Here is a 27,785-nt window from a genome sequence, read left to right as displayed (position 1 = left end):
CTTAGAGTCTTCAGTTTTTTTATTTCTGTGTGTTGCGTGATGCATGAGCTAGTGGATACAATAAGGCAAAAATTCCCTTAGTAAGAGCAATTGAAGAAAGGATGCACGTCAACTTTGATGCCTTTTTCCTTAATAAACTAAAAGCGGTCTGAATGAAGTAAGGACGATGAAAAATGCCTTAGATAACCTAGCTGTGCAGCCCTACTATAAAAGTGAGTTATAAGCCTAAATGCTTTGAGCTAACATGTGAAAAATGAGCAACCACTTGATGCTTAGGGAGTAGAGTATAAAGGAGAAAAAAATGGGTTATGGAGGTATAAGCTGGACGAAGTCCAGGAACTGGTGGTATAAGCTGGACGAAGTCCAGGGGAGAAATAAAATGAAATTCGGAGGTATAAGCTGGACGAAGTCCAGGGGGAAATTGGGAAAAAGAAAAGAAAAAGATGGTTAACTACCTAAGGGCAGGAAGTAAAAAAAATTACCTGACCCAGGAATAAAAAAAGGATAGGGAAAAAGGAGATGATAGAAAGGAGAAACTCTCATAACCCAACGCATCAGTGGTGTAACTTTAACTTTGGAGCGTTTTGATCCTAACATCCCTGGTAAGGAATGAGTGGTTGAGCGAACATAACCGCTAGGAAATCCATAGGTTTCTTGACAAACTGACGGACCGTTTAGGTCGACGAAGGAAGAAGGAGGATTTGAAGACTGTAGACGATCAGAGATAACTTAAGCTTGTGGGGACAGTCGCCTAAAAGTTGAAACTAGTGCATGCTTATTTGTTGTGTTTTGTGTTCTTTGTGTGTTCTTTTCTTTTCTGAGTCTGTAGTTGTCTAGGTTTAGGAGTCTGTTTTTGTGTTAGTACCTTGTTTGTAGAGTCGTACTTGGGAACCGTGCATAGAAATTCGCCTTACTTCTTTTTCTTATCTATCATACTTGAGGACAAGCATGGTTTAAGTGTTAGCAGTTTGATAAGGCTAATTTCATGCATAGGTCTAGGGTTTTAATTCGTAAAATTTCTGAGTCTAACGCACGTTTTAAGCCAGGTGTGTGAAGATTTTCGCCAGGTCCAGGAAAGGAGGAAGACAGTTGCGTGGACCTAGGAAATAGGCGAATGAGTGGACATTATGCGGAAAATTGCTTGACGGAGGAAGCCTCGGAGTTGAAGGGTAGAATAGAGATTTCTACGAAGACTCTAGAAGGCTATGTCCGCGTCTATAAAAGGCAGAAGCATGCACGCTGGAGAGATCTTCTCGGTTGGAGACCTTGCTAACAGCCGGTAGCTTAGTTCACTTTTCACACACTAGGGTTCTTTTCGTGGGGAGATTCAGGGGGGTCATGCACTGGGGTTTACTTGAGCTTACATATATTTTCGATTGGGTTGTAACACCGTCCTTCAGTGGGGGCGAAGAAACAATTTAATTTCCGCTTTCATACTTTGCTGTTTTGCCGAGCTTCGATGTTCGAAGCTCAGACCTCTGTTTGCTTTTGCCGAATATTCTCTTATTTTAATGCAAGTTTGATTTTCTGTTACGTCTGTCATGTTGATTTCCGGAATTTTGTAGTTGGATTGTTCGAACTGGGTGCGTTTCGCAGTTGTTTTCTGAATTTATGCAGGTTTGTGGTTGGATCTGGGTGATCGGAGTCTGTTTGTGGATGAATCGGAGGGTTGAGTTCGCTGGAGTTGTGGAGTTGTATGTGATTGTTTGAATACGGAGTTGATCGGAGCAGATCTGTGAAAACCGGAGTTATGGAGTCAATTTTGTCTGTTGTTGGGTTCGGATCGCTTGGATCCGGAGTGGATTAAGCACCCGACGTGAATCTGAACAAGATTTATTTAATCTTATGCCTAGTTTACGTGTCTTCATTTCATTTCGCCTAGTTTACGTAGATCTGATGTATTTCCGATTCATAGCAAGTTTCCGGCATCCCAATTTCTATATTCTGTTCGAATCTAGATATATGCTCTGTTTTCTCCATTTGCGTGCTTGAATCGGTTAGGAAATTGCATGTCGTTGTTAGCTGGAGCATGAGTTTGTTATTTGCAGCTTTAGTCGTACTTGCTATATTTGGAGCCATGGTCCCCACTGTTTTATTTTCCCTGTCTAGTCTTAGTTAGTTAGTCGTTTACTTAATCTAGGAAGTAAAATGTGTCTCTCAGTGTTGAAGTCTGATTTTATTACATTTTCTGTGTCTTAGGTCTAGCATTTACATTTCGTGCCTAGATCTAGAGGTAGTTAAAATTCTCAACCCTTTTGCGTGGCAGCAACCGCTTGTTTTCAGAGTCTCTAAGCACTACTTCACGAATCCATCTTCGTGGGATCGACCCCGCTTCCCTATGCTAATTTATAGTATTCGGGTTAAGGAATTTATTTTTGAAGGGGAGTCGAGTGTGTCCAACGATAAAAACACTTTGTGTTCTCTTGAGTTCCTGGACCTGTTGATCCAGTGGATTTAAGGAGCGTGGAGTCTTGGCCAAGCACTTGCATTAGTTTTCTCTGTGCACACTTGCTTACTCCGTGTGAAACCACGCTACTACCAGATCGTAGTTAGACCCTCCACAGTCCAAAACAAATTACTTCATCTTAGGATATAATTTCTTCATCTGTTTATGAAATGACTTCATCTTATAATGTAATTAATTCACGGTATATAGTTAAAATAAACCATCAAACAAATCGAAACTCAAATCTTGAAAATCAACTCACCACATGAAGTGATTGCATACTTTAATTTCTAATTTCGATTCATTTTTAGTGTATTTTGTGGTAAGTTGATTTTCAAGATTTGAGTTTCGATTTGTTTGATGGTTCATTTTAACTATATACCGTGAATTAATTACATTATAAGATGAAGTCATTTCTTAAAAAGATGAAGAAATTATATCATAAGATGAAGTTATTTGTTTTGGACTATTAAAATTTGGTTCATTTAACCGACATGTTTCCATTTCTAGGACGAAGTTATTTCATTATAAGATGAAGTACAGTAATTATAAGATGAAGTGATTGAACGACGACATTATAGCAGCGGCGGCGGTGGCACAATACATTGGGGCCGAGTTGCGGGTGAATTTTAACCCGGGACTGACCTCGAGACGGTGCCTGAAGAATCCATACAACCAAATCAAAGTATAACAAATAAAAAGAACAAGTAGAGACGATAGTTGAAGATTGTGATTGAATGCAATTGATTGAAGATTGAGATTGAGTATATTAACAGATTCAATTCCAAAAAAATCGTGAATCACAAAAAAAAAGATGCTGATATATTTTCCATGATTAAGTTGCATGAATTAAGGTAACCAAATAACCGCTACAATTTTGGAGTTCCTAAACAACCCTTTTGCAAGTTTAATTAAATAAAAAAATTAGATTTAATTGATAATGAAATAACCGTTAGATTAAAATAAGGGGTGGATGAGATTTGTTTTCTAGTTCGGTCTTTAAAATTAGTTCGACATTGAATACAATCCTATATACTCCCTCCGTCCCACATAATTTGACCCAGTTTTCCATTTTGGGCCGTCCCACATAATTTGACCCATTTCACTTTTACCATTTTTGGTAGTGGACCCCACATTCTACTAACTCCTTCCTACTCACATTTAATTTTAAAACTAATATATAAAAGTAGGACCCACATTCCACTAACTTTTTCAACTCACTTTTCATTTTATTTCTTAAAACCCGTGCCCGGTCAAAGTGTCTCAAATTATGTGGGATGGAGGGAGTATATAATAGTGATATAGGGCAAGTGCCCACTAACTACATAACTAGAGAACAAATTATAGCCACAAGATTAAGAAAATCAAGGGCTAATATTAATACATGTAATTTTAGAATTTAAAGGAGAAATTAGTTCCCTCTCTCACAAATTTACTCCACACTAACAAAGCGGGGGTATAATGGTCATTGACAGCTAAAATATTAGGTTACGTCATTGCAAATTCAATTCTCAGCAGAAACTTGGCTTTCTCTCAATCTCTGCAACCTCCATCGCTTGTTCGCTTACACAAATCTTCAACCCTAGTTCGATTCTCTTCCCTCCCTTCATCTTACACGAAACGCTCTCTGATTCCCAAACCAGAGCTCTCTACGACAGAGACTTGGCTTTCGGCGCTGCCTTTTCTTTCTCTCCCAAGTACACCTCTGTCAATTATTATCTCAAATATACATATTTTTTCTTGCTTAATTTAGTACTATAATTCAAAATGAGTGTATTTTGTTTGGTTAGGGAATGGAGGAAAAAGAGGAGTGGAGGAGCAGTTGGGAGTCACAATTGGACCAACTGCAGCAACGCAATTGTAGGGAGAGATCGTCGTGAGGAGCTCGAATGCGAAACTCTACTAATTAGTGGACTACAAATTAATTTATGTAGATTAAAATAATTGTAGATGAATGAATCTAACTATCAAGTATAGTATGAATGTATATGCAAGCTAAGTTGCACCGTCGCGAATTATATGAGCTGTTTTTTTTGTTGCTTTTTGAAAAAAAGTTCCCTCAATTAATTTTCTTTATTTATTTTTACTTCGATGTGTATAGCTTAATATGGACTATCGCAAATTAAAGCACATAGCACTATGCAATATGATTGTAATTTCATGCTAATAGTGATGTGTTTTGTTAATAAGAGTGAAGTAAAATTATGTTAATAGTGATGTGTTTTGTTAACAAGAGTGAAGTAAATCATGCTAATAGTGATGTGTTTTGTTAACAACAATGAAGTAAAATTATGCTAATATGTGTTTTATTAACAACAGTGAAGTAAAATCATGCATGAGGTGATCCCTTCCGCATTTTCACACCTTTTAATAAGTGTTTATATTTCAAATAATTTTTTCATGAATATACATAAATAAAAAATAAATAACAGAAAAGGAAAATGCATATAGTTTAATCGGATGAGTGGTGGCAAAGGTAGAACTGGCGTATGAAGTTGGTGGCATTTCCACAACTCTCCCTCCCTCTGCCCAAATCCGCCTTCATCCCACCACCAATTTCCCCTGCTTACCGCCGATCTTATCCCCTTAAATACAGTCGGCAGATGGCGGCGACAGCCACCGGCGATAGCGAGGCGCCTTCTTCATCTCCGGCGGAGATTAGGCAGCAACCAATCGAAGCAACGCCGGAGAGCTTCCGCGAATTCGGTTAGGTGATCGAGGCGTCTCCGGACGGCGATGAGTTCGGCCCCCTCGACGCGCAGCTCGACCTGTCCCGTGGCATCCCTAGGTCTCCCCAAAGTGCTCCACCAGCATCGGCTCCGCAACCGATCTCATGCATTTCGCCACATCCTCCCCGCCGCAGCTGCCGCAGCAGTCGACCCATCTGATCTCCGAGGTGTCGAGGCGGCTGATGGCAAAAGAGCCCTCCACCTCCGTCGGTGATGGCATGTATTGAGGGATGTTGAATGAATGGAGCTTCTCTTCATCGATGGCTCCCTCTAACACCATTTCCTTAAATCCATGATTTCCTAAAATACCCCTATGCAATTTTTATTAACTAAAAATATTTACTTATTTTAGTCATTGGATTAAGATAATGTGTGGCTGAGATTTATTCTCTAGTTATACACTTAATATTAGTTATGTTTTGATCATCTCCCTATATATATATATATATATAATTTTGATCCAAACAAGAATCCATTTAAATAAAGAAATACAGATCAAACTTTAACCTTAGGATTAGACGGTTTTTTCATCTTAGGATTAGATCTGATGGCTATTTTAATTTGATTTCTCATCCATTTTAAATTAAAAAAACGTTGAAGGCTAATTTTGGTACATCATTATTCCTCTTGTTATGGTAATTCCTACAACCATGCAATATTCTTATTTCAATTAAGATTTCTTTCTCCCACTCCATATCTTCGTGAAAAATTATTAACCAAGATTCATTTTCTTCACCAGAATCAATTTTATCGAATAAATTAGTCGATTTTATCATCTTCATCTTTAAATCACGGTTAACTCTAACCTAGACTTCACTTTTGCGAATTTTTCATCATCATCGTACGACTATTTCTACAACCGTCTACAAGTTTTTATTTCATCCTCAATATGAATTAATCGTGTATATATTATGTACCAGATTGCCATGCGACTTCTTCTCCTTCATCACTCCATTGATGATTTGTCTATTCACCTGTAATCTTAGTAATTGATTTTTCTCAGAATTTATTAGTGATTTTGCATATTTATTTCTTTCGAGACCTTCTGAAATGGAAATAGTATCACTCCCAGTACCCGCATGGTAACAATGATGAAAGTGTAGATAATACGATTTATGGAGGTCAATTTTATTGATTGGTTTTCATTTAAATGTTATAAATTAGTTATTCAATAAATATTATATTTTATGTTACTTTTATGACTCAATCATCTCGTTGTTATGTTCTTCATTGTGTGTCATCCATCATCATTGTTTAAATCTTCAACTATATTTTTTGCATATATTTGTAGCATAGAATGGTGATCAATCTCGAAACCAATCTTAAAGACCGAATTGTTGAACCTGTCATTGTTATCTTGTTATAGGTCATTGTAAGACATTTTTAGTTTGTTTTAGGTCATATGATAAAATCCGGATTTGAAAAATGCGGATGTCATTTTTAGATCATTTTAGGTCATGTTTACTATCATGACCTAAAACCGACTAAGAATGACCTCCATATTGTCTAAAAATGACATATGGGTGTGGTTCTGTGGTTATGTTGTGATAGAATATTTTATGACTCGTATATACCTTTTTTATGTTCTATTATGACTCCCTTTTACCGTTGCTATGTTTTTTTTCCTCCGGACATACATATTTAGGAGTTCGAGATACATTCGGCAAGCTAACCAACCCTTCCCCAGCCCCTTGTGGTTCGTAGACAGGCCGCCAACCAGCCCCTTGTGGTTCGTAGACAGGCCGCCAACCAGCCGGGCACCTCCGGCGAGTCTACGCCCGTGAACAGCCACCATCTGAGACGGCGCCACCCGAGACGGGTCTACGCCCGTGAACAGCCGCCACCCGAGACGGGTTCCAGGCCCATCAGCTTGCCAAGCCCCAAGACAACCAGCCTTGTAAAGGCCCACAGGGAAAATTAATCTCAAGTTGCGCCATCCAGGATTCGAACTCAAGACCTCCTGGATGGTGCGGTATCCTTGCCACCCTCCTCAACCACTTGAGCTAGGGGGCTTGGATTTTTACCGTTGCTATGTTGTGATAGATGATATGACATGAATATGTCATTATTATGCTATATAATTTATAAAAGAATGACTTGTATTTCAGTTTTTCAAGCCCCAGACATTTTCATATAACAATGACCCTTATAGATACAATTAATTTGTCACATTAATAACTAAAGCAAACTCACAATATCAAGATGCAATGAAGTTTTACTGAGGAATCAAACCATGTTCTCTTAAATTACATATAATAAAATGTCAAACATAAAATCCAATGACATATCTAAACTACAAAAAACAAGGTGATGAATGAAAAATTCTAAAGTCCCTTATTTCAATTGGTGAATAAAATAACCAATGTAACCGGCCATGAATATCTGCAGTGTCCGATGCTAGACCCTTTTCTGACAACGTCTTTTCTGTTGGCCCTAAAATCACAAAGTGACCATCAAATCAATTTAGAGCATGGCAATACCTTGAATGAGTCATTTACTTACCGAACGTCAAAATACATCATAATAGTATCTAGATAATAATATGTAAAGTAATTCCAAAACATTTCATTTCCAATTCCTACATTTCACATTTTCTACTGTATACTTGCTCCCAACATTAGTAGTTTCAGTTGCTGCACACTTTGTTGATCCCTCCTTTTCTAGTGGCCATGATAGCACAAATAGGATACACATAACAACATATAAAGTACAATGAATACATACTTCCAGCATAATCCGTAATAAAAGCATAGTAATATCTGAACAATTATATTAGAAAATAAATATGTCATATTTACATGCCTATTACGTCATTTAATATCAAAATTCAGGTCATTTCTGTATAAACTCGGTTACAACAACAAAACAATTTATTAACCTGATAAATATGTCATTTATTAGCAACATAGGTCATGGTTTTACTGACCATAGGAAATCAACATATTTACTGTACAGAAATGTGATTGTTCACAAAAAATCATTTAGAAAGCCCACAGTCACATAAAATTAAAAGTAATTTCATTAGATGTTCCTCAACCCTTCTTCTAAACCTGTTTATGTTCGAATTTCGAATTTCCAACTTATTCCAAACTAAGAATGACCGACGATGTCAACAAAAAAATTGTTCTCCGACAGCCCCAAAACCATATTCGTTGTATAATTGTTTGTATTCGCAATCGATTAAATGTGAAGATTTCTAGAGAGAATTCTTCCTAAAAAAATACAGTTGACCACATAATACCTTTTGGAGGGTCCTTTTTGGGTTCGTTTTTCTTCTTTCCAAGGCACGCGTTCATAAACTCCTAAAAAATATGAGAAACGAACTTCAGTTCACGCAGATTATAGCAAATCACAAAAATGCGCAACAAGAAAAACCCTTAACCTTTCCTTCTTTGCTCTCGGTTTCAGACCCCCCGAATTTCCACCATTGTTGTAGACGCCGTGAAATAGAAATCAGTGGAGAGTAATTGTTGAAAGAACAGGGTTTCAGAGCAGGGGTTAAATCATTCTCTTCCATTTCACTCCCACACGTATTAAGTTTTGATGATATATCTTTGTTGAATCCCATAAAATTCGCATAATAAATAAATTTAATCACTCCCATTAAATCTGCCCACTAAAAACGGAAACGACGGTTCCACTTATTTGCACTCCCGCAAATACCCTCATGTGACCTAATCCGAACTTGTTATGACACAAAAGAAACAACTTTTACGACAAATCGTAGCCCTTAAATAATAAATCGAACGGTTGATAATTGAGTTGTATTTTGGTACTTATGGGCCTCTTTTGATAGATTAAAACCCTATATAAAATTAGTAAAATAAAAATAATATAAAAAGAATAATTCTAAGTTTTTCTTAGTAAAAAAGTAGTCTTGCTCTACTAAAGGTAGAAATTTATCATAAATGTAGAAATGAAGAACAAAATTATTTTTTACTATGATGGATGTGATATGAATAGACAAGCATGCCTATTATAAATGAAAAATATAAATAAATAAAGGTTGATTGGTTGCTTAAATAAAAGTATTAACTACTCCAACCAGACTGAATCCTTCTGGTCCGGCAAAAGTAAGTGTGTTTTAGTGTTAATATTTTTAACATGATCCTTGATTTTTAAATATGATGCTTTCATAGGTACCAAAAATTCACTCAAGAGGTAGTAAAAAACCGAATTATTTCATCTTTTATTGCGACAAAATTACTCATTACCATATTACAAACCAACTCACATATAACTACACGGTTTAACAAGAGATGAATTCTCATGTTTACATGGCAAAAACTCAGCAAGTTCCCAGATTTGTTCATCAGAAAACTTCCCAATCACCCCAGAGTGGTCACCGAGCACAGATTGTTGGCAACAATCTGATAACTGTCACCGCTCTCTGCATCGTCTTCTTGATCTTGGTGGCTGATGTCGTCGTATTCCCCAAGCAACGGATCTGACCCATGCTGCTGCTGCGGCGGCTGTTGGCCCATCATCTGCATCAAGATTTGCTCGGGCTTCAAGTTGTTCAAATTATGTTGCGATTTCTTTGACTTTTTGGCATACAGGGAATCCAGCATACTAAAATAAGGGCATGTTTTCGAATCCTCCGGCCTCCTCTTGTTGCTCTCTTTCACTCTCTTATAGTACTTGTTTATATTCTCCCATTTCTCTTTACACCTCTTTGCGTTTCTGTCGTGGCCCATCTTCTTCATGCAAGCCGAGATCTCCTCCCACAGTGGCCCTTTCGGCCCACTGTCTTGGTACTTCAAGTCAAGGTCAGTTTTGAGCAATATCAGAGCTTCAACTTCCGCCTTCGGCCACCTTGAGGAGCTCGCTTGAACGGTGTTCTCGCCTCCGCTGTGATCATGCTTGTCCGTATGAGTGGAAGTCTCACCTCCATCATTCTCTAGTAAGTAGCTAACCTTCTCCAACTCGCTCTCTTGTTTACCGGAAGATTTCTCAAACAACGGACTGAGGATTTCTGGGACGTGCAGTGAAGGCATCTGCTGAGCGATCTTCTGCAAGAAGGCAAGCACAGCTGCATCCTTAGCTGCTGCAATTGCTCTTTCTTGAGCCAGAAACTCCTGCTCCCTCTTTATCCTGGCTGTTTCTTGCGCCTTCCATGCTTCCTCCCTAGCTATCCGATCCTTCTCGCATTTCTCAATAGCTTCGACGAACTTGTTGAGCAAATCCTCTTGCTTCTGCAAGACATCCTTCATCAACCGCTCCAAGTAGTCTGCCAGCTTCCTACTCCTCTTCACACTCCCCTCGGAGTCTTTCCCACACGAGGATGCAGTGGACGTGGAGGCCGACAGGAACTCAGCATCAGGGTCTTGGCTTGAACAGGGCAATGTGGAGAAGTCCTGACTGAAAGTGACGCCGCCCTTGGCCATTGCAGCCGTGGCATCGACTGCGTAGGAAGGAATCGGGTTCAACGGAGTGGATGGCATAGAGAATTGGGAGTCGAGAAACTCTAATTGCTCGAAGAATCTATAGTTTTTGCCGTTGTGCCGACTGGATCGGCCATCTTTGGTCCTTCTGTGATATTTATAGATGTTTTCAAACTTCTCTTTGCATTTCTTGGCGCTTCGATTGTATCCAAGCTCACCTAATTTCCTGATAGCAACATAAATCATAAACTCCAAAGCCCTACAAATTCGCCTAATTCCATAAACCATAAACTCCAAAACCCTAAAAATTCGCCTAATTCCATAAACCAGCAATTAATCATACAAAAACAGTTCACACATCCATTTCAATGCTCGATAAAGGGCAAAAATACAGATTGAATCAATCAATCAGCAAAGATTCAATCCAGACACCATAAACTTGCAGAAAAAACATAAATTGATTCAATTCGGTGAAGAAACAGAGATAGAGTAAGGAACTACTAAAATGGAAACGAGAGCAACCCACCTGGAAACTTCATCCCAAAGAGGACCTTTAAGCGCGGAGTCACGAAATGCTGTGTCCATTTCAGACCTTATTTTGAGCAATGACAATGTCTCCTCGCGCGGCCACCGTGGTCCGCCTGAGCTCCGCTCGCCATCACCGTCTTCGTCATTAATCCTGGCGGCAGCTGGAGCTGAGCCGCCATTGTTTTCGACGAAAATAGAGCTCTCCAACATGCTTTCCTCCAACTGATAAACCCCAAATTTGAGACCAGCTTTTTTAATCGGGTGAATTATTGCTTGAGCAGTTAAGGTAAAAATTGCACGATCTTGTTTGAAATTTGAGGGAAATTATTATCTCTTCTCAGATTTACTGGAGTCAATTATTATCTTTTCTGGCAATTTTTCAAATTTAAGTACAAAAAAAGGGGTGGTGAAGAAGTAGGGTTTTCTTTCTTTCATCGGCGTTGTGGTACGGAGTCGTAGTCAATATGTCGGAATTTCATTGGTTTTAAAAAGTGAAATTCTACAATTTTTCAAATGTATTTGACTTTTTCGATATGTACTATTGTTTCAAAAAGAATAATTCATACTCCCTCCGTCCCATGCTACTCGCACTTTTCATTTTAGGCCGTAAATTTGGGATTGATTTTTTTATGTAATTAAAAAAGAATTTTAGGTGTAATGAGACATCACTTAATAAAAGAGCTCTTAACTTAAACTAACATATTAATTAAATGCATTAATTCTAACTTAAATTATAAATAGTGTAAGGACTTTGTGACGAGCCGAAAAGCAAACGTGCGAGTAGCACGGGACGGAGGGAGTATTTACATACAGCACATATACATGGAATTTAATATAAAACCAGAAAAAACCACTTGCACTATCACCTATAATAATCATTTAATACATGAAATGGACATGTGAACATTATTAAAAAATATATTAACTGAATTACACTCCAGTCTCCAGCGTTTCCAATTTATGAATATTCTGCCCTTTCAATTTAAATTTGATCAATAATGGTCACATATGAATCTTTTATTTTTTATTAAATAAACCACAAATTGTCATTTAAATTAGTTGTACTTTTATTATGTTCTAGCCAATCTTATAACCTTCAGAATATTAAATTAAACTTGTATCTTTTGCAAATTTTCATATACTACAATTTAAATTTTGATGAAAATAAGAGATAATGTTATTGATAAGACTCTTATCTATATTATTCTCTTTCTTATTTTATTTTTTTCTCTACTTTAACTATTTATTACTATTTATTCAAAATGAGTGAAAAAATAAAATGACTCCGCTATTATAAAACGGATCAAGTATTTGATGTTGTACTATATTATGATAGTTGATTTTTAGATGATTATTATTAAGTACGCTGTAAAAATATAATGACAAAAGGTATAAAAATCACAATAAATTTGTGACTGAACTACAAAGATAGATTTTGGACTTTGTCATTTGCAAGTTTTGTCATTTGCAAGTATGCAGCCCTAAAATTTAAAAATATTATTTGTGGTTCATAGACTTTGATGTGATTTTAGTCATACTATGTAAGATATTTGTATAATTTCATTAATCCAAACTATCGGAAATTAATAACAAATTCCAAACCAAGCACCCAAACTATAAAAAATTATAAATTAAGTATATGTACCACACTTTGCATTTTTATGAATATATGAATGCATCTTATAATTTCAAGTTCAATTCTATACTATTCCCCTTTTTTCTAAAAGTATAAATTATTTTATTTTGATCTGTTTTCTAAAAATAAAAATTTTCCATTTTAGAAAACTTCATTATCTCTATGAGGTGAAACTCATTTTTCACTAACACACGTTTTTTTCCATTTTTCTTATTTTACCAATTTTGTAATCCCTCCGCCCATAAAAAAGTAGTCTTATTTATGGACGATACGAGTTTTAATTAGGAATTGGTAAAGTGAGAGAGAATGAGAAAAAATAGGTAAAGTAAGAAAAATAAGGACAAAGAGTGGATAAAGTATGAAAGAGATGAGAAAAAATGGGTAAAATATGAGAAAGAAACTTTTCATTTTTGGAAATGAGACAATATTTTGTGCACATTCCAAAATGGTAAAATATGACTATTTTTCGTGGATAGAGGAAGTAATAAAACCCTTGCTATTTCAAAAGTTCCTATTTTCAGGAAATGGAGAGAGTAAGGCCACCCGCAACGCTTCACGCGGGTGGCCCGTATTCCGTCACGAAGGGACGGGACGGCGGCGTGGCGCGTTGCAGCGCCCCGTCTCGTCCCTAGCCCGTTCCGCGTTCCGTCACGCCGTGATGGTTGGCGAGACGTCTCGCCACGCGCCGAGGCGACGTGGCGCGCTCCGGCGCCATGCTTGACGCCCACTCGCCGGCCCGCGAGTGGGCATCGTCACGCTGACGCAATAATTCATTTTTAAAAAAATCAAATTAAATAAAATAAAAAATGAAAAATGAAAAACGGTAATATTACCGTTATATTACCGTTTTTTCAAAAAAAAATTTAACTCTATAAATACTCATAATTCATCCTCATTTCACACACAAATACATATCTATTCTTCTCAAATCATCTCCATTTCCTCTTCAGTTTTCATCTAACCTCTCATCACAAAATGTCCGGCGACGGAAACTTTGGCGGTGGCGGCTCCGGCGGGTTCGACATCAACGCGTTTGGCGATTGGGACGCCGGGCACTCAGGGTTCGTCGACGCCGGGGGGTACCAACCACCCAATTTGATGTGGATGCATACGCCCGTCCCTCCGCCCCGAGGTATTCGCAGGGATTATCCCAGATTCGGGAGGATTATTCTGTTGATCCCACTCCGAAAGAAGGCCGAGGCGGTGGAAGCTCTAGGGCGGAGGCGGAGGAGGAGGATCTAGGCCGGCATCCGTACGGCCCCAAAGAAACGCTGGCGGTGTACAACGCCTAGATCAGCGTCTCGTACGATCCCATCGTCAGGAATCAACAACCCCGGAAGTGCTTCTGGGAAAAGGTCACCGAGGCCTACCACGAGATTAAGCCGAAGGGGTCCCGCCGCCGCACATATAAGATGTTCCGCGCTCACTTTGACCAAGTCGACAGAGAGGTTAAACGATTCTGCGCCATCCACAAGAATGAAGAGGCTCATTACCAAAGCAGAGCCACGGGAGCCGACATTTTGAGGTCGGCTTTGCGGGTCTACTTCGACGACACCGGCAAACAATTCAAATATGTCGATGTTTGGAAGGTCGTCAAGGACGAGGAAAGGTGGGCTGGCGGTGTCCGGTCCAGCTCGGGCTCGACCTCGAAGCGTACGAAGCACACGGCAGGTGGCCAATACTCGTCTGGTGAGGGCGGTTCGGGCAGCGGGCCACAAGAGTTTGCCTCGCAGGAGGTTGAGGCCCCGACAGACGATACCGGTGGGTCCTTCCGTGGGCGCCGTCGGCCGCAAGGGAGAAATGCGGCGAAGGCGGCTATAGGGAGGAGGAGCCGAGCCGAATCAAGCCAGGCGGGCTCGGCCTCGGCCTCGGGGGGACCCTCGAACTCCCTTATGTCCATGTACATGACCGCCACAACGGCGGACACTTCCCGCATGACGCCTCCACAATACCAAGCCTATCTTAACGAAATTGTGTTTATGGCGGCACAACTTGGCATTCCGCCTCCTCACGGCTTCAGTGCACCTCCACCGCCTCCGGGGGATGATTCGCCGACGGAGCAGTTTTTTATTTTCTATAAAATTGTATTTTAAAGTATGTCATTTTTATTTTTTTTAGGATTTTAATTATGTTTTTTTTATATTTTTTTGAATTTTAGGTTGTATTTTTATTTTATGTTTTAATTTTATTTTATTTTTAATGAAGTGTGTTTTTTTTAATTGAATTTGGTTGAAAATAAAAATAAAAAATGAAATTGAATGAATAGTAATTTAAGGGACGGAGGGTTGCAGGTTCCGTCCCTTAGTTAAGAGATGGAGTAAAAAAGTATAGTGGGGCCCATGAATAGTAATTTAAGGGATGCTAAAGTGACAACGTTGCGGATGGCCTAATCATTATATTAAAAAATATTCCAAGTTTCACCATGTAATTGTGATTACGTCATATATAAGTGAACGCACACTCTTTATCTATGCTATTAACTACATTAACCAACAACTCCTAAAATCATGTGCCGATTAGGAATGTGTCACTTTAGCCGGAATGGAGGGATTGGTGGTAGTATTTAATTTTGCCATTCAAAAAATTTAGAATTGAATTCATAAATTTCATAAAATTCTGATTATAATCTAATTTTATGGTACCAAACGGATCTAAGAGACATTGAAAATTTTGTTAACTTTTATAAAATGATGGTACTAAAAGTTGTAGAAATAGCCGAGTGATCTAGTTGAAACAATCCCCAAAAAAACGTTGTATTGTTGTACAATGCCATGCACACTCAATGACCCAATTCATAAAAACTAACATGCATTGCTAACATGCACCATCAAAGTTACAAGGGTGAACATTCGTTTTTTAATTTGTTTTTTTGCTAAAATCAAACAAAAATGAGTTCGCAATTTTATCTTTAAAGAGATCTAAATCAAAACCAACAGTTATAAAATCGACATAAAATTTTGTAACATTAGAAATAATAAATAAAACTGGACCGAATTGTTTGTAAAAAAATCCAAAAAATTAAAACCTAATTATTTTTAGAGTTAACTACAAAAATTGTCCTTAAACTATGGATTTATCTCATCCATAGTCTCTAGACTTTAAAAATATCTTTAGACAACCCTGAATTAAGACAACCCTGGATTAAGAGTTTATATCAAAAATTATCTATTTGCATTTTTTTTATATGAAAATACCCTTTTGAGGGTTTAGACATTTTGGTGTATACACCATTTCAACTTTTTCTCAGCATCACCATTCACCATGATTTGCATGTGCAGTTATATAGTATCTAATTAATGATTTTGCAGAAAGAGAGAGAGTCGGGATGAGGTGTATAAATATAATGTATATATATATGTATTTTGACTTTCACTTTGGATCGCAAAATTAATTTCCATTTTTCAGAATCAAATTATAAGTTTACCATAAATTCGACTGTCATAATGAGAATTTAAGCCAGTAAAATAAATGTAATTTATACCTTTTGGTTTGCATATTGTTTTTCCTTTCATATAATCGTTTTATTAAGTTTTTCGTTAGTAAATCTGGATCATTTTTCAGACAGACACAAATGCACACGACCATATCTCTCTATCTTCATTACACATCATTATCTGAATAAAATAACAAAAGGTGAGAACATTGAGTAGAAATAGAAATAGCAATAGCAATGCAGAGAGAGAAACTAGAGAAAGAGAGATCGTAAGTCGGAGCACTCAAAAAGGGGTTTTCTTTTGAGAAGAAGAAGAGAGAGATATAGATAGAAATTAGAAAGTTGTGGTTTCGTAGATACATATAGAGAGAGAGAGGTGTGTGAAAGGGCAGCAATTAAAGGCAAAACTGCAGCATTTGGTCTGCCTAATCCTCAACATCCCTCTCCTCACCAAATCCCCCTCCACCGTGCCAATTTGCACAAAATAGCTCTTTGCCGACTTATACATTTTTCGTATTCAAATCTAAGCCACCTACAACCATTCCCTCCTCCTTCCGCCGAATACTTCGCTAACAACTAAGACATGAACAAAAATAATCAACAAATCGGAGCTTTGAAGAGGGCAGCGGGAGGAAGAATAAGACGTGTGTTGCTGCCTCTATTTTAAAGGAAACAAGAGAGAGATACTCTATATAAAAGGACAAACAAATGACATCCTCGAAATCATTAATGATGCTGATGACATCTTCAAAAAGTTAAAATTGTGTATAGACTAAAATGCATAAACTCTCAAAATGGTATTTTTATATAAAAAAAAAAAGGCAAAATGACCATTTTTTATATAAACCCTTAGTCCAGGGTTGTCTGGCAATATTTTTAAAGTCCAGGGACTCTGAACGAGATAAACCGATAGCTCACGGACCATTTTTATAGTTCACTCTTATTTTTATTATACTACATAGACATATCCAAAAAAACGAATCTTGAAAGAGAGAGAACTCTATTCCGAACCAAAATCCGAGAAAACCAATCTAAATTCAATATTTAGGTCGTTTATGAATTTCAAAATAATAATAATAATAAAAACACCAAAAAATGCATTCACACACATACATTCCTGCTTGACAGCGACGATAGAAAACAAAAATGGAAGGGGTAGTTAAAATTTTGACACTAGGATTTTGAAAATTTGAACAGAAAAATTAGTCAGCAGTAGCACACATGCCAAATTATTCTAGTATAACAGAATGCAGAGGAAATCTAGTACTATAAGAAATAAGAATAGCTTGATATACTTGAACAAGCTCAAGCTAGAAATGCCAATATTAAGCCAAATTATTCTTAAGCAACAGTAGTTCTCATATGGCATTAACAGGATACCAACGCTCTTATGTTAGCGTTCTTCTGTTACAAAGCCATGAAATGGATAGACGAGAGTAAGTTTGGTATATTTCCAGCTAGACATGCTACTAGTATAATAGGTTTACCCGCATATTTCAGGCATCTTGTTGAGACTTTTTGGCCTCCTGCACTTTCCATTGATCAGGGGTCACAGCCTTTGTTATGGAGAGAGCGTGAATGTGTTTCATCTCTTCCGCCAATGCAGCATTCACCAGCCGGTGCCTCTCCAGCAGTCTTTTTCCTTCAAATTCTTGTGATACAATCTCAATGCTGTAACTAGCACCACAACTAGCAACCAATGTTATCAAATAGCGGATATGGCGGCGCCATGGCGCTATGGCATGGCGTTCGGTGGTGGAAACGCCATAGCACCATGTCGCTGCCATAGCACCGCCATATCCGACATTTGACAACATTGCGTGTGTACTGCATTTAGGAATAGGGCATTATGCAAGAAACATGGTTGTTAGAGTGGTATATTATGCTTTATTAATTGTTTAAAGTGTTTTAGATGTTATATTTTTAATATTTTTTAATTTTTGAATTATATATAAATATATAAGTATTATTTTATATATTTAATTTTTGACCGCCATATCCGCCATACTAATACGCCATATCCCTGTGGCGGTTTTTAGGCAAACCGCCATAAGCCGCCATACGAGATTGATAACATTGCTAGCAACAAACATAAAGTTGGGTAAAGACATTGATAATTACACTACAAATCAATATAGAAAGTTCAGTTGTATTTGCGTGTGTGCTTACCCCCCCGATGTGTCGATAACATCCTGAAATTAGAACAGATGAAAACAAGAAAAGGTAAGAATTCCAAGGAAGATAATAACGTCAATGAAATAAAATGAATTTTGAAAGCACAAAAAATAGCAATGGTTTCAAAAGGTAACAGCCTAGCATGGTTGTCCTCCACCCTCCCCCCCCCCCCCCCCCGACTACAAGTTTAAGTAAAGTTCGACCCCGGACACGTATACAAACACAACGTCTTGCCTCGGACTCAATAGAAATATAGAATCCAATTCATAGTTTTGATGACATCTCCCCGCATATGTAAGTCACTTACAAAATTTGAAGACATTGTTACACTCCTGCTCGACATAACTCGTTGATGAGGAAGCTTTGAGAAGATACAAGTACAATTATACATATCAATGAAATACCTCACAACCCCCTCCCCTCATAGCCAAAGCTTGATAGAAATATCCCCTTGTAAATTCTACCTTTATGATTGCATAATAGGTGACATGATCCCTAATGTGCAGTAAGACACACATATAGTAGGGTATATAGATCAAATGAGCTATCTCTTAATATTTCGAGACGAGTTCTCATGTTTGGCATGTAAAAAGGGCTACCTGCTACTAGAAACTATTGAGCACTAAGCACATATACAGCTGAATGATTTCATGGTTGTGAAAACATTGAGTGATTTTAGCTAATGCTACATCAAACCATATTTAATCCTCAATCAGGTTGTGGAATGACTCTCAATATTTGTTCACAGGCTCAACAGCAATGAATTCAAAATAGAGAACCTAGAGACTAGTCTATGGATATGTAACTCAATCAATACAAATACTCCTAGTGACAGGTTCATTGATCAAAGGGAAGATCAAATTCAAATCTAAAACTGTAAAATTCGTAATCTTTATCCCCAAAATAGAAACGAGATTTGACCAACTGAAACCTGCTACCGTCGTTATTCCCCCAAAATTCAGAGAATCACACATTAACGAGCAATATTCCAGAAACTAATCATTCAGCAGTAATAAAAAGGATGGTAAAGGCAAAGAGAAGAGTGATAAACAAATATAGAAATTACAAGATGAGAAGGATTGAGCTTCGACTTTAAGGTTGATTCAACTTGCTCCTTGCTCACCGCCATCTCTGAGTCTGAGTTTCCCTGCGTTTCTGTGCGTGGGTTTTAAGCTTCAACTTTCTTCAAAAGAAAAGATTCTCTTTTGAAATAGAGAGAAGTCAAATGGGCTTGGATTTGGGCTTCAAATGGGCTCTGCATACATTTTGCTGCCTTTTTTTATTTGAAATATTTAAAAATAAAAAGATTAAAGTATTCAAAACTGGCAGAAGAGAGGAAAGGCAGAGGAAAAATGGGGGAGGAATTTGAGATTTTAGGAGATTACATTTTGAGGGAGAAAATCGGAGAGAGTTTGGTGTCGAAGGTGTGGAAGGCGAACCACAGAAGCAGCGGTGACGCGGTTGCTCTGAAGCAAATTGCGGCCACCAAGCTGACGTCACACTTAAGGAATTGCCTCGACTGCGAGCTGGCCTTCTTGTCCTCCGTTAACCACCCCAACATAATCCGCCTCCGACATTTCTTCAAAGTAACATCTCTTCACTTTTGTTGCTTACAAATTTGTCAAATTTGCTTTCAATTTTTGTAATTAATTCACCTATTTTGAACTTTGTATGCAGCTTCATATTTTATGTAGTAGTTTCTGTATTTAACTTGAGAATGATCAGATAGGCTCAAGCTCACCTTATTAATTTGTCATAATTTGAAGAGCAGATTTTGATTTAGAGAGTTGTACAAATCTGGCTTCCTAGGCTTTCAGTTCTAAAACCTAAAATAGGAAAGGTAATTAGCTCCAATAGTGCTCCAAAACCAACTCCATTTGGTTTTTGAGTGAAAAATGACTATTTTTAGGTTTACACTAAACCTAAACCAATTTTTTTTCAAATTTTGTGAGTAAAAAAGGCATAATATAAAGAATATTCTTTTACGCTTGGGTTTAGTGTAAATGGTTGGAGTAAAATCATATTTGATGTGACATTTACACTAAAATGGGTTTGAGTTTTGTGGAAATGGTTGTAGATGCTCTAAGCGTTTTGAATTTGTGAGCTCCAAGGGTTTTACTTTTTACTTCATTTATTGTATAGTCCCTGATAAGGTAACACAAAACCATGCTCAGTATCAGGATTATGTTATCCTTGTCATGGAGTTTTGCGAGGGGGGGAATTTAGCTTCTTTCATCCGACACCACGGCAGAGTTCAAGAGTGTCTAGCCAAAAGATTCATGCAGCAGCTAGGTAAAATTTCGTTCAAACACTAAACGGAAGGATATATATTACTTATTTGATATAAACTTAAGAGTATCAGGTAATGGCATCCAAGTGTTGAAACAGAATCATATTGTTCACCGTGATCTCAAGCCTGAGGTGTGTCCCTATTTCAAGGTCATCTGTTATTATTTGCCCATCGTGTTCAGACAACTCAACAACGTGCCTCTTCCCTGCAACCATCGCAGAATATACTCTTGTCTGGCTCTGAGTATGACCCGGTTCTAAAAATTGCTGATTTTGGACTATCAAGGTAATACTGCTAAAAGATCTAGACTAAAATATGCTTATTATTATTACATTGTAAGAGTCCATCTATTATCAGTTTAACTTGGTTTTTTTCCGTTTGGGGCTCAGGATACTACTACCTGATGATTCTGCACAGACAGTGTGTGGATCTGTATTTTACATGGCTCCAGAAATTCTACAGTTCCAGAAATACAATCACAAGGTTCGTTATATTTCTTGACTAGATTATAGTATTATCAAAGACTAATGATCTAAGCTTCTTGATAGGTCGATATGTGGAGTGTTGGTGCAATTCTTTTCGAACTTCTTAATGGTTTCCCCCCTTTTCATGGCAGGAGTAGGGTTCAGGTAGCATGTGAAATCATTTCAACTGGCAGACTTCAGCTCTCTCTAATATAGACTAACACTTTTGAGATTGTGCCCATTTTAATAGTATTTCATTTTTTCTTAAACATAGCTTCTCTCTTAAGTAAAGTGTTATCCAGCTTCTGCAGAATATCAAGAAGTCTACCTCTCTTCCATTCGCTCCTTTAATTCTTCAACAGTTGCATCCTGATTGTGTTGACTTGTGTTCGCGGTTGCTATCCATCAGTCCAGGTCTAAGCTCTATACGAATGACTAGGCTTCATTTTATCATACACGTCAAACTGAAACAGTTTGAGTATAGCGAGTCATAGTATGAGCTTTCTTTGCAGATGGTCGTCTATCCTTTGAGGAATTTTATCAACACAACTTCTTAAATCATTGAAGTTGGAGTCGTTTCCCACTGATGAAGTAAGTATTATCTTATTAGGAATCTCTATTTGTCTGTCATACATATGTTGATGAGCTTGATAATCATCAGGTACCGTTGTAATCTACTTCCATTGCCATGATCATAGCATGTTCAGCCTCTGATTGCTTCTTTTATAATCACATTCACTTATTTCAAGCATACAAGTAAAAGCTGCACCAGCCTAAAAAGTACCCCGGCTTATTGATATCAATTATCAAGAACGCACATCTGCTAGAGCTACCTGTGACACCTTTTCCAGTTGACCTTTGCGACATACTGAAGATACGTTATGGGCTAAGGTGTCACTGTGATGATAATGATAATGCCACCACACGAAGAGGGACGATGTTGCATGAAAGTGACTCTCTTGGTGTTTGTACCTGAACAACGGAACCATGATTTCTGCTTGTTCACTCCACTGGTGATATTAATCTCATCTGAGCTCCAATATGACCATATCAGAAGGTATCACAGGCTCAGGCTGAGGGCAGCTTGCAACTGGGTTGCTGGAGAACGGAATGTTATCAACTCGTCGAGGCCATGTACTATTATTGTCCCTTTTGTAAAATATTCAGTTCATTTGTACCTTCAACATCCCCAACTAGTAATAATTGGAGATTAGTGAAGAGTCATGGATTAAGGCTTCCTGTTTATCTGCACAGTTTTGTCTTTAGAGAGTAATTCGGTCGGCCTTCTATCGTATGAGAATAAGACATGGAGACCCCAAATGAAACACAGTGGAAACTATAAATAGCATTTTGGGTGACACAGAAAACTCCAACCCAAAGTTGAAGATTAATGGGGTGCTATTTCCTGCTTAGATTTCATCTATCAAGCAAATGAAATATCACCATCTTCTCATAGCAACATTCTTCTCAACTGCAATTATACAACTCTATATACACAACTTTATATACATAACTTAACCAACCTTTACAATAAGTTTTATACCCAACTTTGTAGTTAGATCAGACGCCAAATCTGGCCTCACTGTCAAAATCATATGTACACAGAAAATGGACGATTTCACCAAGATCTTGAAACAAAATCATTCGAACCATGGCAAACACATTCTGTACAGATAGATCTTTACTATAGGGATGACCTTAACTTATACTCGCATGAACTCGCTTAGCAGAGCTGAGACCTCAGGATTTACTTCAATTTAAGAAACGAATCTTTCATTTTTCGGTAGCCATGGAGCTCCTCCAGAGCATTAGCTGTAGTCTTGGATGTCACGAGTCCAAGCCCAGATGACACAATGTTTGAAGCAGAAGACTGCTGGACTCTTGGCTCTTCAGATATTTCAGTAGTGTCCTTGATACTGTTGGTCGGTGTCTGAAGCGTGGAGCCCTGTAGATCTTGGTGAAGAGGAGGTGCTTTCTTCAGCATACGAACAAGAGCCCCGACAGCAGCATCTTGTGATCTTTTAACAAATAAAGTACCCCCAGGCTCATTCGGATGTCCTGGCAGCTCAAACAAACCTGACCTGTCAGAACCATCCAGGACTGGTTAGTTCAAGTTTATTCCAAGCAGCCAATTAAGTACATCCTATTTCAGGTCATGAAGAGATCAAACTTGAACTTAGAATAAGGCACAAATTAATTGTCTTGGTGCAGACTCTGATTATATCTGGCTAGTTTGTTCACATTAGTAGAAAGGGTAAAACAACAACCTCAAAATGGGATCGACATCCAAGCCAACAAAACTCAGCACATAATATTTGAACAGTTTGGGCTAAAGCATGGCCCAGTAATTAGTAATCAGCTTTACTACAGTAAACAAAAGACTGAACTTCACCTTGTCTATTAATATTAAAAACAGTAGTTGTGACCGGATCAAACATTTTTTCTCCAGGTCAGTAGCATATGCGAGCGCATAAAAAGAGAAGGATCAACCATCAAAGCATGTTATCTTTCTCACATTTCCAGATATGGAATTGACGGCCAGTGATTAATGGCCTATCATTATTCAATTGATATTGAAGAAGTTTGAATGGATATAGTCATTAGGACGCTACAATCTTGAATGATTTGAACTGATTTTTTTTTCATTAACATGCTGAAAAAGGCTGCACTATATAATGTACATTTCATGGAGATTGTGCTTGTGCATTGGTACTACCATATGTGAGAAATTTGAGGACTAGTTAAAACTTTAAAGTTAGCTGAAAATCCTGTTAGTATATGTTATAGATTTTCAATTGATCTTATGATTTGGAGTACAGTTAATAACCTTTATATTGTCCACAACAGTATGCAACTATGATGTGAATGTGTATAACATGAACCCTTACAAAATGCAAATCATGAACTGAAGATTAACACATTGCGTCTATGAAACTGCAATTCCTGAAATGATTGGGTTGTAGGAGGCATGTCAGATGGTGTTCTACAAACATTATGGTGGTGGTAGCTCAGAAAAAAAGTTTTCTAAGTTCTAACATACAGGTCCAACAGTAGGCCACATTGTTTTATTAAATACCAAGTTCTCATTGTGGTCGCCTTTAATAATAAGTATGAACCCTTTATGCTATCAATGAACCAATCAATACAGTGCAGAGGCGGTTAATTGCACGTAATCTTTGGTTGATATATAATGACTGGATATTTTAAGTTCCACTTTAGAATTCGGAAATCAGAAATATATTACTAAAACAACCAGAAGAGTGTCTATGCTGAGAACAGTTGAGGAAACATGTAAGGTTTTGATGAGAGCAAGCAAACTTATGGCAACATGAGTTATACAAACACTAGTTAATGCTTCATCTTTTGCAGAATTATGAATAATGAACATCAAAGACCAATCCTGGTGATGAAAACAAAACAATAGCTTTATCAATTTTCTTTCAAAGAATGCCATGAGAAGCTCACAAAGCAACATCTAGGACCAAATAATTTGGCAGATCTAGTAGAGTGTGGTGTACAATATTTCTGAAAGAACCCATGTAGGAACTTTACTAGAAAACTTAATTTCTGTCTCCCTAACCAGAACTTTCCAATAGGATGAGAATAGATTAGAGTACTTTAAAATAATTCACATATGCAGCTTTTGAAAAAGAAAATTCTTCAGAATCTTAAGTTTGCTAGAAATAATTACTATTCCTAATCCCTAAGAGGTGCTAATCCTAGGCACAAATATATCTTCCCCCTTCAAGGAACTCCAGGTTGCTGATGCATTCAGTAGGCTAATCACACATATCTCAGATGTATAACACCAAAATATCTAAACATGAAGAAGCATGTTCTATTTGTGCAATTGGGAACATTGAAGTACTGTACAAGGTTGCACAATTACCTGGAACTTGGATAGAGTATTTCATCATCCTCGACAACAAATGGTCCATCATCATAATCATCCTGAAATGATAACCTACTGGAAAATGATTTAGATGGTGAGCTATTCACAGATGGTCTTGCCCCAGATATCTGGTGTGGTTTATCCTTGCTGAACGAGAGTAACTGCAGCATGAAGCACTACTTAGTAAAGGATTTATCACAAACTAAAAAATTCTAATCTACACGATAATCAAATTACATGCCTTGTCAGCTGTTGAGGTTGGCCTCACATGTGCAATGTTCTCAGCAGCTGTTAGCAGAGTAGCTTTCAGGGGAGGTGAAGGCGGCATCAGTTGTTTGTTTGGCAGTGAAGGCATGCTAGAAAGTTTTGTCACAGGTATGCTAACAGGAGCACTTTCACACCGCAAAAGAGCTTTAGATGTATGACTATTGGGAACATAGGTGGGTGGCGATGGAGATGGAGATGGTGAAAACACAGGGGAAGGCCAATACTCATCATAACTTGGAGTCTTCATATAAGCGATAAGTGTTTCATCAGGTAAATGATGAGGCAAGGATGGTGGTGGGAGACGACGGCAGCGCTGTTTTGCTAAAGAGGCATGGGAATCGGAGTACGTTGGCGAAGGTGAAGGCGAGGGGTTAGCTGAAGGTTGTGATGCTCGATACAAGTCATAACTCCAACTATGCCTCCTTCCAAATGGAGACGAAGATGGGGAGCTCTGTGATACAAAACCAGAAGGAAACCTTTTCAGTGGTTCCGCCATGGGACTCCCAACATATTCCGGAATGAACTGCGGTGATAGAGGAGTTGAAGGATCCGAACCCATATCCACTACAGACGACCGATACAAGACTGAGAGGCAAAGCCTGCCACAAGAAGCGTCAACCGGAGTAAACACAAATCGCTGCATATCCGCCTCTTCTCTGCGGGTGAACGGCTCAACAAAAGACAAAACCCGATGAGCGAGATTATACATCCTAATATGAGCCGATGAAGTGAGATCCCGGAACAGCTTATAAGCGGGCAAAAGCCTAACTGTGGCATACAGAGACCTCAACAACAGTATAGACTTCTTGTACAAAGCATGAGAGCTCGTACAATTCGACCTCTTCTTACTCCCAGTCGACCCACCATTCTTCTTACTCTCATATTGCAAAACCCATCGCTCAATAATCCTCTCATTCCTCCCTTCACACCCAAACTCCTCATTATCCGAGCCATAGTAGTGCCTCTCCTTCCCCGACACAAACCCCGTTTTCGGGGAGAAATTCAAAGGATCCCAATCAATAGGCCTCTGCATTAGTATAACATCAACAATCATAGGTTCAAGGTTGCTCTGGCGCCAAAAGTCTATGTTCTCTAAGGCAGCAGGGCAATCCCTAAGCGCTAAATTAAACCACTTATCCCGAGGCCTAAAACTGGAAGAAGACGAGGAAGAAGAGGAGGGAGACAGCGAGGACAAAACCTGCTCCCCGCTGTAATTGCGAGACGAGACGTAAGGGCAGCGCGATTCGAGTATTATGTGAAGGCTTTTGGCGAAAAACTCAGTGATAATCTGTTCCATTTTGGCTCGCTCCGAATGAGTGTTGCCGTGATAAGACGCCATTGATTTTTTAACAGAAAATCCCCAATAGAACCTAACCAAAACTTCGCGAAATCGAATACTAATATCGAGACAGAGATAACGGAAACAGAGATGAACCGTGACGGCGGGCGAGGAGTGATCGTGGACTGATTCAATGGGGATTGCTTGAGAGAAACTCAAAAAAAAAGGAGATTGAGGGTATTTCCGTCCGTTGAAGTCGCTGTGTGCGTTAGAGTTCAGATGAGAGAGAGACGATGAAGAAGAGGTTTATCTTTTGGGAGTGAGAGAGTCAAGTGTGTTTATTTTTTGAACTTGTTAAAAAATTATTAAATTGCTTTGTTGTCTAATTATTTGATATATATATTGATTTGTTGGTTTGTTCTATAACAATTAAATTATGGTGAGGTTAGAGGTGTTACCAAATGTAACTTCAATAAATGATGCAGTGAACTAGTAGAAATTAGGTGTCCTGACTTTTGTCAATTTCCAACAAATTTTAATAACGCGAATGGGCGTCGTCACGGATGACGTAATAATTCATTTTTAAAAAAAAATTAAATTTTAATATAAAAAAAAATATTTTTCAAACGGTAATGTTACCGTTAATTTTTTATTTCTTTTTTTATTTTTTTTTATTTACTCTATAAATAATCTTATTTCATACTCATTTCACACACAAACACACATATATTCCTCTCAAATCCTCTCTATAACCACTCCAATTTCATCTTAAATCAACTCAAACAAATGGATCCTTTTGAGCAAATGCATCAACTCATGGAACAATCACTTGAAGAAGATCGCCGCCGAGAGACGGAGGAAGCCGCGCTGCCTCCACGACGCTCCCGGACATACATCCATCGCAACCGGGAGGAAGCCGCCGCAAGGTTAGTACGCGACTACTTCTGCGATAACCCGATTTGGGGAGCGCATCCGTCAATACAAGAACGGTTGTCTATTCGGGCAAGGACACGCGACTCTAGCGCCCACGCCCAACTCCAAGAGGATCTAATTGAGCACATTTGGGAAAACTTTGGCGGAGAAAATTAAATTATGTCATTTTTATTTTTTTTAGGATTTTAATTATGTCCATTTTCTATTTTTTTGAATTTTAATAAAGTGTGTTTGTTTTAATTGAATTGGGTTGGAAAAAAAATAAAAAATGAAATTGAATGAATAGTAATTTAAGGGACGGAGCGTTACAGATTCCGTCCCTTAGTTAA

The 27,785-nt window shown here is 38.1% G+C and overlaps 4 protein-coding genes across 6 annotated transcripts; 1 reads left to right on the top strand and 3 right to left on the bottom strand.

Moving 5' to 3' along the window:
- Nucleotides 1–9,337: 9,337 nt before the first annotated feature.
- Nucleotides 9,338–11,547, bottom strand: LOC121772210 (trihelix transcription factor DF1-like). The gene is made up of 2 exons (XM_042169220.1): nt 11,086–11,547; nt 9,338–10,785 (listed from the first exon to the last, which is right to left on the bottom strand). The coding sequence occupies exons 1-2, from the start codon at nt 11,295–11,297 to the stop codon at nt 9,504–9,506; spliced, it is 1,494 nt and encodes a 497-aa protein (XP_042025154.1). The 5' UTR covers nt 11,298–11,547; the 3' UTR covers nt 9,338–9,503.
- A 5,876-nt stretch (nt 11,548–17,423) lies between these two features.
- On the bottom strand, nt 17,424–19,541 carry LOC121770073 (protein BOLA2-like). 2 transcript variants are annotated; one of them, XM_042166869.1, is made up of 3 exons: nt 19,398–19,541; nt 18,326–18,348; nt 17,424–17,983 (listed from the first exon to the last, which is right to left on the bottom strand). In XM_042166869.1, the coding sequence occupies exons 1-3, from the start codon at nt 19,458–19,460 to the stop codon at nt 17,653–17,655; spliced, it is 417 nt and encodes a 138-aa protein (XP_042022803.1). In that variant the 5' UTR covers nt 19,461–19,541; the 3' UTR covers nt 17,424–17,652. The 2 variants fall into 2 exon arrangements, with proteins under 2 accessions (XP_042022803.1, XP_042022804.1); XM_042166870.1 differs by having other exon boundaries at nt 17,424–17,845; nt 19,398–19,539.
- Nucleotides 19,542–19,651: 110 nt separating this feature from the next.
- LOC121770072 (serine/threonine-protein kinase ATG1t-like) lies at nt 19,652–22,338 on the top strand. 2 transcript variants are annotated; one of them, XM_042166868.1, is made up of 9 exons: nt 19,652–19,917; nt 20,506–20,623; nt 20,694–20,752; nt 20,842–20,906; nt 21,011–21,104; nt 21,170–21,250; nt 21,388–21,499; nt 21,598–21,676; nt 21,784–22,338. In XM_042166868.1, the coding sequence occupies exons 1-8, from the start codon at nt 19,684–19,686 to the stop codon at nt 21,648–21,650; spliced, it is 816 nt and encodes a 271-aa protein (XP_042022802.1). In that variant the 5' UTR covers nt 19,652–19,683; the 3' UTR covers nt 21,651–21,676; nt 21,784–22,338. The 2 variants fall into 2 exon arrangements, with proteins under 2 accessions (XP_042022802.1, XP_042022800.1); XM_042166866.1 differs by having other exon boundaries at nt 19,653–19,917; nt 21,747–22,338.
- Nucleotides 22,339–22,562: 224 nt separating this feature from the next.
- On the bottom strand, nt 22,563–26,860 carry LOC121770071 (autophagy-related protein 13b-like). The gene is made up of 3 exons (XM_042166865.1): nt 25,219–26,860; nt 24,975–25,138; nt 22,563–23,166 (listed from the first exon to the last, which is right to left on the bottom strand). Exons 1-3 carry the CDS (start codon nt 26,581–26,583, stop codon nt 22,833–22,835), a joined length of 1,863 nt encoding a protein of 620 aa, XP_042022799.1. The 5' UTR covers nt 26,584–26,860; the 3' UTR covers nt 22,563–22,832.
- Between the last annotated feature and the right edge of the window lie 925 nt (nt 26,861–27,785).

The sequence above is a fragment of the Salvia splendens genome, chromosome 16 (assembly GCF_004379255.2).
Source record: "Salvia splendens isolate huo1 chromosome 16, SspV2, whole genome shotgun sequence".
Classification (NCBI taxonomy): Eukaryota; Viridiplantae; Streptophyta; class Magnoliopsida; order Lamiales; family Lamiaceae; genus Salvia; species Salvia splendens.
The sequence above is the reverse complement of the archived record's forward strand: the minus strand, read 5'-3'. Positions and strand labels throughout refer to the sequence as shown.